A 19404-nucleotide genomic window follows, 5' to 3' on the forward strand; every position below is an offset into this window, starting at 1 on the left:
TCTTTTTGCCTGAAAATGTGTGTTTTTAGCGGGAAAATGGGTGGTTTTGCCGTAAAATGGGGGGGGGGGGGGGGGGTTGTGACAAAATGTGGGGTTTGGCCCAAAAAATCCATCTTTTTTTGTGCCATAAAACGCCTTTTTTTCTTTTTTTTGCCTCTAGGAGTGGTTCTTTTGCCGTAAATTGGTGGGTTTTGCCTTAAAACGGGGTGGGTTTTTTTTGCCCAAAAAAAAAAAAAAAGGGGGTTTTTTGGCCATAAAATGGGGGTGTGTTTTTGCCGTAAAATGAGGAAGTTTTTGCCCTAAAATACGGCTTCTAAAAATTAAGGTTTTTTTTAACTTAAAATTAGGGCGCGCTTTTGCCTCAAAAGGAGGCGGTTTTGCCTCAAAACGAGGGTCTTTTTTGGTCCTAAAAATGAAGGTTTTTTTTCTTTTAAAACAAAGGCTTTTTTTGCCCATAAAAAGAGGGGTTTTTTTCAACCTTAAAACGAGGGCGTTTTTTTTTTTCCAAAAGTTGAGGATTTTTTTAACCTTAAAATGAGGGCCTTTTTTCCCAAAATCGAGGATTTTAAACCTTGAAATGATGTTTTTTTAACTTTCAAGTGTGGACTTTTTAACCATAAAATTAAGCTTTTTTTTACCGTGCCATAAAAATCCCTCTTTCGCCCTATTTTTTTGCCATAAAACGTGCGGGTTTTGCCCTAAAGTGAGGAAATTTTTAGCCTGAAAATGACATTTTTTCCCCATAAGGGTTTTATTTTACCCTAAACTCAGGTTTTTTTACCATAAAACGCGTGGGTTTTACCTTAAAATTCATATTATTTTACCCTAAAATGAGGAGACTTTTTTACCATAAAATGCTTGTTTTGCCATGTTTATTTTTGCCACAAAATTGTGGGTTTTTTTCATAAAAATTAGGTTTTTTACATAAAAAGAGGTTTTTTTTCCATAAAAAAAGGGTTTTTTTTTCCCATAAAATGTGGATTTTTTTCCCCCATAAAATCTGGGGGGGGGGGGTTGTCTAAAAAAATGTGCTTTTTTTCGAGCCGTAAAATACACGTTTTTCACCGAAAATACTCCTTTTCCCCCCGTTCTTTTTGGGCGATAAAATTAAGAAGGTTTTTGCCGTAAAATGGGGAATTTTGGCCCAAAAATGGGGTGGGTTTTGGAGGTAAAAATGGGGATTTCTCCCCCCCCCCCCCATAATTTGATGGGTTTTAAACCATAAAATAAGGATTATTTTTTTTTTTAACCATAAAATTAGGACTTTTTTTGCCATAAAATAAATGTTTTTTTCCCTTAAAACAAGGTTGTTGGTTTTTTTTTGCCTTAAAAGGCAGGTTTTTTTAACCATAAAATGAGTATTTTTTTAAACCTTAAAATCGGCTCAATTTTTGCCCCCCCAAATGAGGAATTTTTGCCTTAAAATGAAGAATGATTTTTGCCTTAAAAAACGAGGATTTAATTTTTTTTTTTTAAACCGCAAAACGAGGATTTTTTTTACCATGAAACGATGATTTTTTTTTTTTTTTACCTTCAAATGAGGTTTTTTTTAACTTAAAATTAAGGTATTTTAAGGGGGGGGAGGGGTGTTGCCATAAAAAGGGCTTCCCCCCCCCATAAAACGGGCGTTTTCTTTGCCGTAAAATGAGTTTTTTCCCCCCATAAAATGACGGTTTTTTTCTTTGCCATAAAATGATGGATTTTCAACCATAAAAATGAAGTTTTTTTACCTTAAAACGAGGGCTTTTTTTTTTTTTTTTTTGGCCGCAAAATGAAGGCGTTTTCCCCCTTAAAACGAGCATTTTTTTTCTTTGCCGTAAAACGAGACTTTTTTTTTTTTTTTTTTGCCATAAAACCGCTTCTTTTTCCCCTCTTTATTTTGTCAGAAAAACAAAAAAAGTGAGATTTTTTTTTTTTCACCCTAAAAGAAGGAAATTTATTTATTTTTTTTTTTTTTTTGGCCGTAAACCGGAACATTTTTGCCACAAATCGGCGCGTTTCCCCCCGTAAATTCAGAGACATTTGCCCCAAAATACCTTTAACCCCCCCCCCCCCCAAACTCGCGATTTTTTTTGGCGCGTGAGGCGACGGAGCAGCTTTTGGGGACAAAAGTCCTGAATTTTCGGTGGGGGGGGTGGGGGGGGAAAGGGCAAAAATAGCGATTTTTCGCAGCGGGCGGCAGAAACGAGGGGGAAAAAGGGGATTTTTAGGGCCGGAGTCGGCGGAAACGAAGGTGGGGGGAGGGGGCGGGTTGCCCGGAGGCAAATAATGGTCGAATGTGGTGGGTTTGCTCTAAATCGGCGGGTTTTGGGGGAGAAAAGGGGTAGCCCCACCCAGTAGACCTGGTGGCCACTTCCCCTGGGTAGACCCGGTGGCCAATCACCATGGACCTGGTGGCCAGTTCCCCCTGGGTAGACCCGGTGGCCATCGCCATGGACCTGGTGGTCCCCCGGGTAGACCTGGTGGCCACCTCCTCTATGGGTAGACCTGGTGGCCAGGTCCCCCTGGGTAGACCCGGTGGCCATCTCCATGGACCTGGTGGCCAGTTCCCCCGGGTAGACCTGGTGGCCACTTCCCCTGGGTAGACCTGGTGGCCATCGCCATGGACCTGGTGGTCCCCTGGATAGACCTGGTGGCCATCTCCTCCATGGGTAGACCTGGTGGCCAGTTCCCCCTGGGTAGACCTGGTGGCCATCTCCACGGATCTGGTGGCCACTTCCCCTGGGTAGACCTGGTGGCCATTTCCATGGACCTGGCGGCCACTTCCCTGGGTAGACCTGGTGGCCATCTCCTCCATGGGTAGACCTGGTGGCCAGTTCCCCCTGGGTAGACCTGGTGGCCATCTCCGTGAACCTGGTGGTCCCCTGGGTAGACCTGGTGGCCACCTCCTCCATGGGTAGACCTGGTGGCCAACCCTTCCCCGGGTAGACCCAGTAGCCAGCGCCGCCCCACCACCCCCCCACCCCCCCAGGTTGCCCTGCTGGCTCGTTCCCCCCCTCCCCACCCCATCAACCCTCCCCACCAAGTGGCCCTGGTGGCCCCATCCCCCCACCCTGTCACCCCGGTGGCTCCTCTTGGGTCACCCCGCCCCCCCCTTTCCCACCCCACCCCCGGGCGCTATCTTGAGGCCCCGCGTGACGTCCCATGGGGCCGGGGGGGTGGGGATGTGTGGGGCAGGGACAGGAAACATCTGCCACCTCCACCCCCACCCCCCAACCATCTGCCAGCGCCTCGGTGTCCTCTCCGGCCAAGCGTGTGCCCCGTGCACGCGTGTGATCCGCGTAACGGCCTCACCATGGACAGGTGGACCCTGTTCTCCACCCCCGGACACGCGTGGATCCATGTAATGTCCTCCCCATGGACACGTGGACCCTGTTCTCCTCCCCGGACACGTGTGGATCCGCGTAACGGCCTCCCCATGGACAGGTGGACCCTGTTCTCCACCCCCAGACACGCGTGGATCCATGTAATGTCCTCCCCATGGACACGTGGACCCTGTTCTCCACCCCCGGACACGCGTGGATCCGTGTAACGTCCTCCCCATGGACACGTGGACCCTGTCCTCCTCCTCGGACACGTGTGGATCCATGTAACGTCCTCACCAAACACACGTGGACCCTGTTCTCCTCCTCGGACACATGTGGATCCATGTAACGTCCTCCCCATGGACACGTGGACCCTGTTCTCCACCCCCGGACATGCGTGGATCCATGTAACGTCCTCCCCATGGACAGGTGGACCCTGTTCTCCTCCCCGGACACGCGTGGATCCATGTAACGTCCTCCCCATGGACACATGGACCCTGTTCTCCTCCTCGGACACGTGTGGATCCATGTAACGTCCTCACCAAACACACGTGGACCCTGTTCTCCTCCCTGGACACACGTTGATCCATGTAATGTCCTCCCCGGACACGCGTGGATCCATGTAACGTCCTCCCCATGGACACGTGGACCCTGTTCTCCTCCCCCGGACACGCGTGGATCCATGTAACGTCCTCACCAAACACACGTGGACCCTGTTCTCCTCCCTGGACACACGTTGATCCATGTAATGTCCTCCCCGGACGCGCGTGGATCCGTGTAACGTCCTCCCCATGGACACGTGGACCCTGTTCTCCACCCCCGGACATGCGTGGATCCATGTAACGTCCTCCCCATGGACACGTGGACCCTGTTCTCCACCCACGGATGCACGTGGATCCATGTAACGTCCTCCCCGGACACGCGTGGATCCATGTAACGTCCTCCCCAAGGACAGGTGGACCCTGTTCTCCACCCACGGACACGCGTGGATCCATGTAACGTCCTCCCCGGACACACGTGGATCCATGTAACGTCCTCCCCATGGACACGTGGACCCTCTTCTCCTCCCTGGACACGCGTGGATCCATGTAACGTCCTCCCCGGACACACGTGGATCCATGTAACGTCCTCCCCATGGACACGTGGACCCTGTTCTCCTCCCCCGGCCACGCGCGGATCCGTGTAACGTCCTCCCCGCGCACACGCTCCCTCCCCACCCCCCACCCCCCCCCTCCCCCGCCCCGTTTCCCCCTCCCCCACTCCCCCGGGGGGGGGTGGGGGGTGGGGGGGGGAGGGTGTGTTTCGTTGTGTCACCTCGAGGTGGAGGCGGGGGGCGGGGGGGGGGTGGGGGAGGGGGGCCACGGGGCCACGTCCCCTTAGGCCACGCGCTGGATGACGTTCTTGTAGTCGGGGGCGGGGCCTTGCTTGAGCTGGATGACGGTGGAGAGGAGCCACTTGACCTGCAGGTGGGGTGGGGGGAAGGGGGGTGGGGGGGGGGAGGGGACACGGGGTGGGGGACACACACGCGGTCAAGGGCGTGGCACCTCAGGGGCCACCTGAGGGGTGGTGGCCGCCCAGCCGATGTCCAGCCGTCTCCTCAACCCTCCATCCCATGGGGCCTCCCCGTCTCCATCCCCCTGCTCCAGCCATGGGTCCACCCCCTCCAGCCATGGGGCCTCCACGTCTCCATCCGTGGGGCCTCCACATCTCCTTCCTCCTCCTCCATCCATGGGGCCTCTAGATCTCCATCCATGGGGCCTCTACATCTCCTTCCTCCTCCTCCATCCATGGGTCCTACAGATGTCCTCCTCCCCCTCCATCCATGGGGCCTCCAACATCTCCATCCATGGGGCCTCCACATCTCCATCCATGGGGCCTCCCCACCTCCTTCCTCCCCCTCCATCCATGGGTCCTACAGATCTCCTCCTCCTCCTCCATCCATGGGGCCTGCAGATCTCCATCCATGGGGCCTCCAGATCTCCATCCATGGGGCCTCCACATCTCCTTCCTCCTCCTCCATCCATGGGTCCTACAGGTCTCCTCCTCCTCCTCCATCCATGGGGCCTCCAGATCTCCATCCATGGGGCCTCCCCACCTCCTTCCTCCCCCTCCAGCCATGGGGCCTCCAACATCTCCATCCATGGGGCCTCCACATCTCCATCCATGGGGCCTCCACACCTCCATCCATGGGGCCCCCAGCTTTCCTTCCCCCCGGTCCCACCATCCCCGCGGAAGCCCACCTTGAAGAGGGTGACGGTGGCGCTGTAGCAGACGCTGAGGAGGAAGAGGGTGATGAAGACGGCGATGGTGTCCCAGGGCCCATTGGACTTCTCGGGGTCCACGTGGCAGAAGTCCTCAGGGAGGCTGAACTCTGGGGCAGGGGGGAGGAGAGAGAGGAGGAAGAGGGTCAGAATCTGTCCCTCTGCCCATCCTGGTGTCTTCTCCATCCATCTCCATCCACCTCCATCCACCTCCATCCATCCATCCATCTGGTGTCTCCCCATCCATCCATCCATCCATCCATCTCCATCCATCTCCATCCATCTCCATCCATCCGTCCATCTCCATCCATCTCCATCCATCCGTCCATCTCCATCCATCCATCCACCTCCATCCACCTCCATCCACCTCCATCCACCTCCATCCACCTCCATCCAGCTCCATCCAGCTCCATCCACCTCCATCCACCTCCATCCATCCATCCATCTCCATCCACCTCCATCCACCTCCATCCAGCTCCATCCATCCATCCATCCATCCATCTCCATCCACCTCCATCCATCCATCTCCATCCATCCATCCATCTCCATCCATCTCCATCCACCTCCATCCATCCATCCATCCATCCACCTCCATCCATCTCCGTCCACCTCCATCCATCTCCATCCATCTGGTGTCTCCCCATCCATCCATCCATCCATCCATCCATCCATCCATCCATCCATCCATCTCCATCCACCTCCATCCATCCATCCATCTCCATCCATCCGGTGTCTCCCCATCCACCCATCCATCCATCCATCCATCCACCCATCTCCATCCATCTCCATCCATCTCCGTCCACCTCCATCCATCCATCTCCATCCATCCATCCATCTCCATCCACCCATCTCCATCCATCCATCTCCATCCATCCATCGATCCATCCATCTCCATCCATCCACCTCCATCCATCCATCTCCATCCACCTCCATCCATCTCCATCCACCTCCATCCATCCACCTCCATCCATCCATCTCCATCCATCCATCGATCCATCCATCTCCATCCATCTCCACCCATCCATCCATCTCCCCCTATCCGTCCCCACGTGTCTCCATCTCCTGTGGGTTCTCCTCCCACCTGTTGCCCCCGAGGATGAGGAGGAACCTCCCCTTCCTCTCCATCCATCCATCCATCCATCCATCCATCCATCTCTCCCACCATCCCTCTGTCTATCCGTGCCTGCATCCGTCCATCCCTCATCTGGTGTCTCCCCATCCAACCATCCATCATCCATCCATCCATCTGTCCGTCATCCATCCATCCATCCTTCCATCCAACCGACCTTGGGATGTCTCCCCATCCATCCATGCCTGGTGTCCACCCAGCCATCTGGTGTCTCCCCATCCATCCATCCATCCATCCATCCATCATCTATCCAACCATCTGATATCTCCCCATCCATCCATCTCCACCCATCCATCCATCCGGTGTCTCCCCATCCATCCATCCATCCATCCATCCATCTCCATCCATCCATCCATCCCTCCATCCATCTCTGTAGACTTCAACAAACCTTCTGTTCATCCCTCCATCCACCCAACCATCTCCTCATGCATCCATCCATCCCTCCATCCATCCATCCCTCTATCCATCATTTGGTGTCTCCCCATCCATCCTTCCATCCATCCCTCCATCCATCATCTGGTGTCTCCCCATCCATCCGTCCACCATGTTTGGTGTCTCTCCATCCATCCATCCATCCATCCATCCATCCATCCATCCCTCCATCCATCCATCCATCACCTGGTGTCTCCCCATCCAACCATCCATCCATCCATCCATCCATCCATCCATTCATCATCTGGTGTCTCCCCATCCATCCATCCATCCATCCACCCACCATGTTTGATGTCTCCCCATCCATCCATCCATCCATCCATCCATCCATCCATCCATCCACCCACCCACCCACCCGCCATGTTTGGTGTCTCTCCATCCATCCAACCATCCCTCTATCCATCATCTGGTGTCTCCCCATCCATCCATCCATCCATCCATCCATCCATCCATCATCTATCCAACCATCCATCCGGTGTCTCCCCATCCATCCGTCCACCATCATTGATGTCTCCATCCATCCAACCATCTTTGATGTCTCCCCATCCATCCATCCATCCACCATGTTTGATGTCTCCCCATCCATCCATCCATCCATCCATCCATCCATCCATCCATCCACCACCTTTGATGTCTCCCCATCCATCCGTCCGTCCATCCACCATCTCCCCCCCGCCCCCAACACCTCGCCCACCCCCACGGCGCTCAGAGGCAGACGCCAGCCTGACTTCTTCTCCTTTATTCGCCCCCACCCACCAACGCTGGGGGTGAGGTGGGGGTGGTGGGGGGGGGGTGGGGAAGGACCGAGCCGAAGCCGGGGCTGATGCCGCCGCCGCCTCCGCCTCATTTTTTACCCGGGTTCTTGTTGATGCTACGTTGGATGAACTTCATGGGCAGACCTTCGTGGACCACCATGCAGACGTAGGTGGTGCCCCGGTTCCAGTCCTCCCTCTTGACGGCCAAGCGGCTGTAGAGGAAGTAGGAGGCGTCGCCCGTCTTCTCCTTGACCGGGGGGACGATGTCGTAGGTGCTGGGCTCCAAGGTCTCCTGGTTCTTCTGCCACTCCACCGAGATGTCCTCGGGGTAGAAGCCCCTCACCATGCAGGTCAGGCTGAGGGTGTCCCGGTTGCCGCTCACCTCCTCGGCGGGGGGGACCCATCAGGTAGACGCTGGGGGGTCAGGCGCTTGCCTATGGGGAGATGGGGGGTGTGAGTGAGGCGGGGGGGGGGTGAGGAAGTGGGGGGAAAACGGGGTTGGGGGGGGAAGAAATGGGGGGGAAATGGGGTAAGAGGGGAGGAAATGGGGGGAAATGGGGCGGGGAGGGGAAGAAATGGGGGGAAATGGGGCGGGGAGGGGAAGAAATGGGGTGAGAGGGGAGGAAATGGGGGGGAAATGGGGCGGGGAGGGGAGGAAATGGGGCAGGGAGGGGAGGAAATGGGGGGAAACGGGGCGGGGAGGGGAAGAAATGGGGCGAGGAGGGGAGGAAATGGGGGGAAACGGGGTGAGAGGGGAAGAAATGGCCGGGGGGGGGGGAAATATGGGGCGGAGGGTGGGGGGAAAGGGTGGGATGGGGGGGGGGAGGGGAAGTGGGGCAGGAGAGAAGGAAACGTCGGGGCCGGCCGTTGGGTGGGTGGTGGGGGGTCGGAGAGGAGGAAAAGGGTGGCGCCGAAAAAGGGGGTGGGAGGGATATGGGGGGGGGGGGGGGCATGCAAATGAGATGCAAATGAGGCGGGGGGAGGGGCCCCTACCGGGTCTCTTGCTGGTGCTGCGGCTGACGGGGGAGGGGAGCTCGTGGTGGTGGACGGTGCAGGTGAAGGTCTCGCCGCTCTCCCAGTCGCGGGTGGAGATGGGGACCTCGCTGGTGGCCGAGAAGGTGCCGTTGAACTGGGCGCGGAGGTGGAGGGGGCGGGGCCGGAGGGTCCCCCCCAACTTGCGGGTCCAAGTGACCACCAAGTCGTCGCTGGGCAAACTGGTGGCCAGGCAGCGGAGGACGGGGTTCTGGGAGACGTAGAGCTCGGCGGGGGAAGGGGGCAGGACGAAGACGCGGATGTTGGTGGCGTCGGCGGGGGGCGCCTGGGTTGGGGGGTGGGGGGGGGGGAGGTGAGGCGGGCAGAGGGGGTCGCCGGCCCCACGGCAACTTGGGGCGAGCCCCCAGGGAGGAGCCGCCACCCCCAGAGATGTGTGGGGGCAACCCCGTGGAGGTGGCACCAGCCCAAAGCAACGTGGGGTGAACCCCGTGGAGGTGCCACCACCCCCAGAGCCACGTGGGGTCAAGCCAAGGTGGGGTGGAGACCCCCAGAGACACGTGGGGTGAACCCCATGGAGATGCCACCACCCCAAAGCAACGTGGGGTCAACACCATGGAGATGCCACCACCCCAAAGCAACGTGGGGTCAACCCCGTGGAGGTGGCACCACCCCAAAGCAACGTGGGGTGAACCCCGTGGAGGTGCCACCACCCCCAGAGCCACGTGGGGTCAAGCCAAGGTGGGGTGGAGACCCCCAGAGACACGTGGGGTGAACCCCATGGGGATGCCACCACCCCAAATCAACGTGGGGTGAACCCCATGGAGGTGCCACCACCCCAAAGCAACGTGGGGTCAACACCATGGAGATGCCACCACCCCAAAGCAACGTGGGGTCAACCCCGTGGAGGTGGCACCACCCCAAAGCAACGTGGGGTCAACCCCGTGGAGGTGCCACCACCCCCAGAGCCACGTGGGGTCAAGCCAAGGTGGGGTGGAGACCCCCAGAGACACGTGGGGTGAACCCCATGGAGATGCCACCACCCCAAATCAACGTGGGGTGAACCCCATGGAGGTGCCACCACCCCCAGAGCCACGTGGGGTCAAGCCAAGGTGGGGTGGAGACCCCCAGAGACACGTGGGGTGAACCCCATGGAGATGCCACTACCCCAAATCAACGTGGGGTGAACCCCATGGAGGTGCCACCACCCCCAGAGCCACGTGGGGTCAAGCCAAGGTGGGGTGGAGACCCCCAGAGACACGTGGGGTGAACCCCATGGAGATGCCACCACCCCAAATCAACGTGGGGTGAACCCCATGGAGATGCCACCACCCCAAATCAACGTGGGGTCAACACCATGGAGGTGCCACCACCCCAAAGCAACGTGGGGTGAACCCCATGGAGGTGGCACCACCCTCAAAGCCACGTGGGGTCAACCCCATGGAGATGCCACCACTCAAAGCCACGTGGGGTGAACCCCATGGAGATGCCACCACCCCAAATCAACATGGGGTCAACCCCATGGAGATGCCACCACCCCAAATCAACATGGGGTGAACCCCATGCAGATGCCACCACCCCAAATCAACGTGGGGTCAACCCCATGGAGGTGCCACCACCCAAATCAATGAGGAGGGGGAACCCCATGGAGATGCCACCACCCTCAAATCCACACGGGGGGAACCCTATAGAGATGCCACCACCCAAATCAACGTGGGGGGAACCCATGGAGATGCCACCACCCAAAGCCGCATGGGGTCAACCCCATGGAGATGCCACCCCCCCCCGCGGCCACCCCGCCCCAACTCACTGAAGCACTTGTGAGCGGTGACCTCCTGCCCGCTGCTGGAGGCGGGGTGGGTGACCCTGCAGGTGTAGGTCTTCTCCTGCCAGTCCTCCAAGGTGACGTTGAGGTGGGAGCTGGTGCGGAAGGTGCCGCCGGTGGCTTCGGGTCCCACGGGGTCCACGGCGGGGGGGGGGGGACAGGGGTTGGCCGTCCACCAGCCACTCCAAGGTCACCTCGGCCGGGGAGAAGGCGGTGACCAGGCAGACGAGGTGGACGCCGTTGGGGTCACAGGTGTGGAGGACATCGACCACGGGGACCTTGGGTTTGGCGGCTGGGAGAGGGGACAACGGTGACGCGGGGGGGCGGGGGGGGACAAGGGGGACCGTGGCGCCCAGCGTCACCTCCTCGCCACGATGTCCCCACCGCGATGTCCCCACCACTGGGGTGCCACCACGTCCCCCCCACGATGTCCCCATGGCCATCGCGACCCTTCCACCAAGGTGCCACCATGGTGCCACCATGGTGCCACCACGGTGACCTCGTCACCATCGTGACCCTGCCACCGGGGTGCCACCACGGTGCCACCACAGTGACCCCGTCACCATCGTGACCCTGCCACCGGGGTGCCACCACGGTGCCACCATGGTGCCACCACGGTGACCCCACCATCATGTCCCCACCCCCGTGTCCCCACCACCCTCGTGACCCTGCCACCGGGGTGCCACCGGGGTGCCACCACGGTGACCTCGTCACCATTGTGACCCTGCCACCGGGGTGCCACCGGGGTGCCACCATGGTGACCTCGTCACCATCGTGACCCTGCCACCGGGGTGCCACCACGGTGCCACCATGGTGCCACCACGGCGACCCCACCATCACGTCCCCGCCCCCGTGTCCCCACCACCCTCGTGACCCTGCCACCGGGGTGCCACCATGGTGCCACCATGTCCCCACCACGATGTCCCCGCCACCCTCGCGTCCCTGCCACCAGGGTGCCACCGGGGTGCCACCATGGTGCCACCACGGTGACCTCGTCACCATCGTGACCCTGCCACCGGGGTGCCACCACGGTGCCACCATGTCCCCACCACGGTGACCCCACCATCACGTCCCCGCCCCCGTGTCCCCACCACCCTCGTGACCCTGCCACCGGGGTGCCACCATGGTGCCACCACGGTGACCTCGTCACCATTGTGACCCTGCCACCGGGGTGCCACCACGGTGACCTTGTCACCATCGTGACCCTGCCACCGGGGTGCCACCACGGTGACCTCGTCACCCTCGTGACCCTGCCACCGGGGTGCCACCACGGTGCCACCACGGTGTCCCCACCATCATGTCCCCGCCACGACGTCCCCACCACCCTCACGTCCCCGCCCCCGCGTCCCCACCCACCTCCCCACCGCCACGGTGACCCCGCCACCACGGTGACCCCACCGTGACGTCCCCCCCACCCGTGTCCCCACCCCGGGGTGTCCCCTTACGTGGGGGGAAGGTGACGGTCTTGTGGAAGGAGGAGGGCGGGTGGTGGACGGTGCAGCGCAGGGGACCGGGGACGGGGCGGGTGACGCGGAGCTGGCTGCTGAGGGCGTAGAGTCCCGTGGATTTCCGGACGGCCGGGAAGGTGACGCCGGGGCTGTCGCCGTTCTCCCACGTCACCGTCACCGGTTCGGGCAAGTAACCGTCGGCCAAACAAGCCACCGGAGGGAAGGGGGAGGGGGCGGCCCCGCCCGAGCAGGCCACCAAGGGGAAGACGTTGGGCGACGTCACCCGGGCTGGTTGGGGGGAGGGGGGAGGAGATAAGGGGTGAGGGTGGCCGAGGGGCACCCGACGGCACCCCGAGGTGACCTCAGGGCACCCCGAGGACCCAAGAGCACCTCGAGGTGCCCCAAGAGCACCCAAAGGTGTCCCAAGAGCACCCCAAGGACCCAAGAGCAGCTCGAGGTGCCCCAAGAGCACCCCAAGGACCCAAAAGCACCTCAAGGACCCAAAAGCACCTCAAGGTGCTCCAAGAGAACCCCAAGGGCACCCCACGGGCACCCCAAGGACCCAAGAGCACCTCGAGGTGCCCCAAGACCACCCCAAGGACCCAAGAGCAGCTCGAGGTGCCCCAAGAGCACCCAAAGGTGTCCCAAGAGCACCCCAAGGACCCAAGAGCACCTCGACGTGCCCCAAGAGCACCCAAAGGTGTCCCAAAAGCACCTCAAGGTGCTCCAAGAGAACCCCAAGGGCACCCCAAGGGCACCCCAAGGACCCAACGGCACCTCGAGGTCCCCCAAGGGCACCCCAAGAGCAGCCCAAGGGCACCCCAAAGACCCAACGGCACCTCGAGGTCCCCCAAGGGCACCCCAAGAGCACCCCAAGGGCACCCCAAGGACCCAAGAGCACCTCGAGGTGCCCCAAGAGCACCCCAAGGACCCAAAAGCACCTCAAGGTGCTCCAAGAGAACCCCAAGGGCACCCCACGGGCACCCCAAGGACCCAAGAGCACCTCGAGGTGCCCCAAGACCACCCCAAGGACCCAAAAGCACCTCAAGGTGCTCCAAGAGAACCCCAAGGGCACCCCAAGGGCACCCCAAGGACCCAAGAGCACCTCGAGGTCCCCCAAGAGCATCCCAAGGACCCAAAAGCACCTCAAGGTGCTCCAAGAGAACCCCAAGGGCACCCCAAGGGCACCCCAAGGACCCCAACAGCACCTCGAGGTGCCCCAAGAGCACCCCAAGGACCCAAAAGCACCTCAAGGTGCTCCAAGAGCACCCCAAGGGCACCCCAAGGGCACCCCAAGGACCCAAGAGCACCTCGAGGTGCCCCAAGAGCACCCCAAGGACCCAAAAGCACCTCAAGGTGCTCCAAGAGAACCCCAAGGGCACCCCAAGGACCCCAACAGCACCTCGAGGTCCCCCAAGAGCACCCCAAGGACCCAAAAGCACCTCAAGGTGCTCCAAGAGAACCCCAAGGGCACCCCAAGGACCCCAACAGCACCTCGAGGTCCCCCAAGAGCAGCCCAAGGGCACCCCAAAGACCCAACGGCACCTCGAGGTCCCCCAAGGGCACCCCAAGAGCACCCCAAGGGCACCCCAAGGACCCAAGAGCACCTCGAGGTGCCCCAAGAGCACCCCAAGGACCCAAAAGCACCTCAAGGTGCTCCAAGAGAACCCCAAGGGCACCCCAAGGGCACCCCAAGGACCCCAACAGCACCTCGAGGTGCCCCAAGACCACCCCAAGGACCCAAAAGCACCTCAAGGTGCTCCAAGAGCACCCCAAGGGCACCCCAAGGGCACCCCAAGGACCCAAGAGCACCACGAGGTCCCCCAAGGGCACCCCAAGGACCCAAAAGCACCTCAAGGTGCTCCAAGAGCACCCCAAGGGCACCCCAAGGACCCCAACAGCACCTCGAGGTCCCCCAAGAGCAGCCCAAGGGCACCCCAAGGACCCAACGGCACCTCGAGGTCCCCCAAGAGCACCCCAAGAGCACCCCAAGGGCACCCCAAGGACCCAAGAGCACCTCGAGGTCCCCCAAGGGCACCCCAAGGACCCAAAAGCACCTCAAGGTGCTCCAAGAGCACCCCAAGGGCACCCCAAGGGCACCCCAAGGACCCCAACAGCACCTCGAGGTCCCCCAAGAGCACCCCAAGGACCCAACAGCACCTCAAGGTGCCCCAAGAGCACCCCAAGGTGTCCCAAGAGCACCCCAAGGACCCAAGAGCACCCCGAGGACCCACTGGCACCCCAAGGTGTCTCAAGAGCACCCAAAGGTGTCCTAAGAGCACCCCAAGGGCACCCCAAGGACCCAACGGCACCTCGAGGTCCCCCGAGAGGACCCCAAGGGCACCTCAAGGGCACCCCAAGGACCCCAACGGCACCTCGAGGTCCCCCAAGAGCACCCAAAGGTGTCCCTAGAGCACCCCTGTGCACCCTCATTGACTCCTGCCCCATAGGGAGCCCCTGCCCCACCTACGCTACCCCCTGCCCCATAGGTGGCTCCCTGCCCCATAGAGACCCCACACTACAGCTCAGCTACCTCCTGCCCCATAGGTGGCTCCCTGCCCCATAGGGACCCCTTACTGCAGCTCAGCTACTTCCTGCCCCATAGGGAGCCCCTGCCCCATAGGGACCCCCTGCCCCACCTACGCTACCCCCTGCCCTATAGGTGGCTCCCTGCCCCATAGGGAGCCCCTGCCCCACCTACGCTACCTCCTGCCCCATAGGGACCCCACACTACAGCTCAGCTACCTCCTGCCCCATAGGGACCCCTGCCCCATAGGGACCCCCTGCCCCACCTACGCTACCACCTGCCCTATAGGTGGCTCCCTGCCCCATAGGGACCCCTTACTGCAGCTCAGCTACCTCCTGCCCCATAGGGACCCCTGCCCCGTAGGGACCCCCTGCTCCACCTATGCTACCCCCTGCCCTATAGGTGGCTCCCTGCCCCATAGGGACCCCCTGCCCCACCTACGCTACCTCCTGCCCCATAGGTGGCTCCCTGCCCCATAGGGACCCCCTGCTCCACCTCAGCTACCCCCTGCCCCATAGGGACCCCTGCCCCATAGGGACCCCTGCCCCGTAGGGACCCCCTGCCCCACCTACACTACCTCCTGCCCCATAGGTGGCTCCCTGCCCCATAGCGATCCTACACTACAGCTCAGCTACCTCCTGCCCCATAGGGAGCCCTTACTGCAGCTCAGCTACCTCCTGCCCCATAGGTGGCTCCCTGCCCCATAGGGACCCCACACTACAGCTCAGCTACCTCCTGCCCCATAGGGACCCCTGCCCCATAGGGACCCCCTGCCCCACCTACGCTACCTCCTGCCCCATAGGGACCCCTTACTACAGCTCAGCTACCTCCTGCCCCATAGGTGGCTCCCTGCCCCATAGGGACCCTACACTACAGCTCAACTACCTCCTGCCCCATAGGGAGCCCCTGCCCCACCTCAGCTACCCCCTGCCCCATAGGTGGCTCCCTGCCCCATAGAGACCCCACACTACAGCTCAGCTACCTCCTGCCCCATAGGGACCCCCTGCCCCACCTACGCTACCCCCTGCCCCATAGGGACCCCTTACTGCAGCTCAGCTACCTCCTGCCCCATAGGGACCCCTGCCCCACAGGGAGCCCCTGCCCCACCTCAGCTACCCCCTGCCCCATAGGGACCCCCTGCCCCATAGGGAGCCCCTGCTCTAGCCTGGCTAGCCCCTGCCCCATAGGTGGCTCCCTGCCCCATAGGGACCCCACACTACAGCTCAGCTACCCCCTGCCCCATAGCGACCCCTTACTGCAGCTCAGCTACCTCCTGCCCCATAGGGACCCCTGCCCATAGGGACCCCCTGCCCCACCTACGCTACCTCCTGCCCTATAGGGACCCCTTACTGCAGCTCAGCTCCTCCTGCCCTATAGGGACCCCCTGCCCCATAGGAACCCCCTGCCCCACCCCTACCCTATAGAACCCTCCCATTCCTGCCCCATAAGGATCCTCCTGTCCCATAGGGATCCCATATTCCACCTCTGCCCCATAGGGATCCCCCCTGCCCCATAGGGACTCTCCTGCCCCATAGGGAGCCCATATTCCACCTCTGCCCCATAGGGATCCCCCCTGCCCCATAGGGACCCTCCTGCCCCATAATGAGCCCATCTCCCACCTCTGCCCCACAGAGACCTTCCTGCCCCATAGGGACCCTCCTGCCCCATAAGGAGCCCATCTCCCACCTCTGCCCCATAGGGGACCGCCTTGCCCCATAGAACCCCCCTCCTGCCCCACACCTCCCAGCCCCATAGCAAAGAGGACCCAGGCCCTACCTGGGCGGATGCGTCTCCAGGCCCTCTGCCCCACGGCGACCCCTCTCCTGCCCCATAGCCGCGGCGTGGAGCCCTCGCTCTCTCTGCCCCACGGCTCCCTGGGAGATGATGCAACCGGGCCCCACCCCCACCCCCCAACTTCCCCTTCCCCGCCCCATAGCGCCCAGGGGAGCGCCCAGCCCCCTCGGCAGCCCCACAGCGCCCCACAGAGCCCCACAGCGCCCCACAGCAACTCATTGCCCCCCCGTAGTGCCCTGCACCCCATAGCACCCCATAGCGCCCCATAGCACCTCATGGTCCCCCACAGTGCCCCATAGCACCCTGTAGAGCCCCATAGCGTCCCGTTGACCCCCATAGCACCCTGCGCCCCATAGCACCCCATGGTGCCCCACAGCGCCCCATAGCACCCCATACCCCATAGAGCCCCATCGCGCCCCATCGACCCCCATAGCGCCGCCCCATAGCACCCTGCACCCCATAGCGCCCCATAGCACCTCATGGCCCCCCATAGTGCCCTATAGGACCCCCTAGGGCTCCACCGCGCCCCATAGCGCCCCATAGCGCCCCGTGCCCCGCCGCACCCGACAGGACCCCCTAGCACCCCACTGCACCCCATAGCGCCCCACAGCCCCCCACAGCCCCCTGCGCCCCATAGCGCCCCCCTGTGCCCCACAGCGCCCCACGGAACCCTTACAGCGCCCCACAGCGCCCCACAGCAGAACACAGGCCGAGTCGCCGGGGGGCGGAGGCCGAGGGGTTTATTGCGGGGGGAGATGTGGGGCCGCCCCACATTATTTTGGGGTGAAAAAGGGGGTTTTTGGGGGGCAGAGGGCGGTGGGGGGGGCCCTACACCCCCATCGCGGGGCCCTCCCGTGGGGCGGAGCCTCGGCGGAGGTGGAGGACGGTGGAGAAGAGCCACTTGACCTGGGGTGGGGACAAGGTGGGGGACACGGGTGACGCCGGGGTGGTGGCATCTCCCCAGGGTTCCTCCTCCACCCCCCAAGTGACGCCGGGGTGGTGGCATCTCCCCAGGGTTCCTCCAAAGGAGAACGTCCCCATGGAAGGCCACCTCGAAGGGGGTGAGACCGGGGTGGTGGCATCTCCCCAGGGTTCCTCCTCCACCCCCCAAGTGACGCTGGGGTGGTGGCATCTCCCCAGGGTTCCTCCAAAGGAGAACGTCCCCATGGAAGGCCACCTCGAAGGGGGTGAGACCGGGGTGGTGGCATCTCCCCAGGGTTCCTCCTCCACCCCCCAAGTGACGCCGGGGTGGTGGCATCTCCCCAGGGTTCCTCCAAAGGAGAACGTCCCCATGGAAGGCCACCTCGAAGGGGGTGAGACCGGGGTGGTGGCATCTCCCCAGGGTTCCTCAACCTCCCCCCAAGTGACGCCGGGGTGGTGGCATCTCCCCAGGGTTCCTCCAAAGGAGAACGTCCCCATGGAAGGCCACCTCGAAGGGGGTGACGCCGGGGTGGTGGCATCTCCCCAGGGTTCCTCCTCCACCCCCCAAGTGACGCCGGGGTGGTGGCATCTCCCCGGGGTTCCTCCCCACCCCAAAATGGGGGACGTCCCCATGGAAGCCCACCTTGAAGAGGGTGACGGTGGCGCTGTAGCAGACGCTGAGGAGGAAGAGGGTGACGAAGATGGCGATGGTGGCCCAGAGACCTTCCAGCTCCTTGTCATCGTCCTCCCAGTAGGTCTCGGCCGAGAGGTCCAGCCCTGGGGCAGGAGAAAGAAGGAGGGAGGGTCAGGTGGTGGCTGGTGGGTCCTCCTCGGCTTCTGGAGAACTTCAGCCTCCCTCCATCTGTCCACCCCGGTGGTCTCCGTCCCACCGCCCGTGTGGTCTCCATCCATCCCACCATCCATCCATCCATCCGTCCCACCATCTTCTGGAGACCTCATCCGACCTTCTCTCCATCCATCCCACCATCTCTGGAGACCTCATCCGACCTTCTCTCCATCCATCCCACCCAATTGTCCATCCAACCATCCATCCATCCATCTCTGGAGACCTCAACCAACCATCTCCTCATCCATCCCACCTTCTCACCATCTCTGGAGACCTCAACCGACCTTCTCTCCATCCATCCCACCATCCATCCATCCATCCATCTCTGGAGGCTTCATCCAACCATCTCTCCATCCATCCCACCATCTCTGGAGACCTCATCCAACCATCTCTCCATCCATCCATCCATCCATCTCTGGAGACCTCATCCAACCTTCTCTCCATCCATCCCACCACCTCTGTGGACCTCAACCAACCATCTCCTCATCCATCCCACCATCTCTGGAGACCTCAACCGACCTTCTCTCCATCCATCCCACCCAATTGTCCATCCAACCCTCCATCCATCTCTGGAGGCTTCATCCAACCATCGCTCCATCCATCCCACCATATCTGTAGACCTCATCCGACCTTCTCCTCGTCCATCCCACCATCTCTGGAGACCTCAACCGACCTTCTCTCCATCCATCCATCCATCCATCCATCCATCCATCCATCCATCCCACCCAACTGTCCATCCCACCATCTCTGGAGACCTCAACCAACCATCTCCTCGTCCATCCAACCACCTCTGTAGGCTTCAACCAACCTTCTCTCCATCCATCCCACCATCCATCCATCCATCCCTGTCTTCTCCATCCATCCCACCATCTCTGTAGGCTTCAACCAACCTTCTCTCCATCCATCCCACCACTCATCCATCCATCCCTGTCTTCTCCATCCATCCCACCATCTCTCTAGACCACCACCAGTGGGGGTGGACCACCACCACCTTCACCCCACCCCAAAGGGTGGAGACCACCCAGTGCCTTCAACCTCCAAGGACACCTGACCCCCTCCCCCCCCACCCCATGGAGAAGAGGCCACCATCGGTCCTACGGAAAGCTTGGGAGATGGTCCTCAAACCCTGGGGAGACCCTCCTGGAGATGGTGGGTTGGATGGTGGGACGA

The 19404-nt window shown here is 60.9% G+C and overlaps 1 protein-coding gene and 1 gene segment (V, D, J or C); both read right to left on the minus strand.

The window, feature by feature from the left end:
• Nucleotides 1-3079: 3079 nt before the first annotated feature.
• LOC128903542 (uncharacterized) lies at nucleotides 3080-4516 on the minus strand. The gene is made up of 3 exons (XM_054187557.1): nucleotides 3691-4516; nucleotides 3351-3629; nucleotides 3080-3288 (listed from the first exon to the last, which is right to left on the minus strand). The coding sequence occupies exons 1-3, from the start codon at nucleotides 4439-4441 to the stop codon at nucleotides 3080-3082; spliced, it is 1239 nt and encodes a 412-aa protein (XP_054043532.1). The 5' UTR covers nucleotides 4442-4516.
• Nucleotides 4517-4681: 165 nt separating this feature from the next.
• LOC128903538 (Ig gamma-1 chain C region, membrane-bound form-like) lies at nucleotides 4682-18347 on the minus strand. The segment is given in 8 exon segments: nucleotides 4682-4765; nucleotides 5546-5676; nucleotides 7982-8284; nucleotides 8876-9204; nucleotides 10688-10879; nucleotides 12028-12433; nucleotides 17820-18164; nucleotides 18278-18347. Coding segments are annotated over 8 exon segments (1860 nt in total).
• Between the last annotated feature and the right edge of the window lie 1057 nt (nucleotides 18348-19404).

The sequence above is a fragment of the Rissa tridactyla genome, unplaced genomic scaffold (genome assembly GCF_028500815.1).
Source record: "Rissa tridactyla isolate bRisTri1 unplaced genomic scaffold, bRisTri1.patW.cur.20221130 scaffold_467, whole genome shotgun sequence".
In the NCBI taxonomy this organism is placed as follows: domain Eukaryota; kingdom Metazoa; phylum Chordata; class Aves; order Charadriiformes; family Laridae; genus Rissa; species Rissa tridactyla.

Coding starts and splice junctions, on each gene's coding strand:
- LOC128903542 (XM_054187557.1), bottom strand. CDS start 4,441: ATGGGGAGGACGTTACATGGATCCACGTGTGTCCGGGGAGGACGTTAC. Junction 3,630..3,690: donor GGATCCACGCATGTCCGGGG/GTGGAGAACAGG, acceptor CATGTGTCCGAG/GAGGAGAACAGGGTCCACGT. Junction 3,289..3,350: donor TCCACGTGTCCATGGGGAGG/ACATTACATGGA, acceptor TCCATGGTGAGG/CCGTTACGCGGATCACACGC.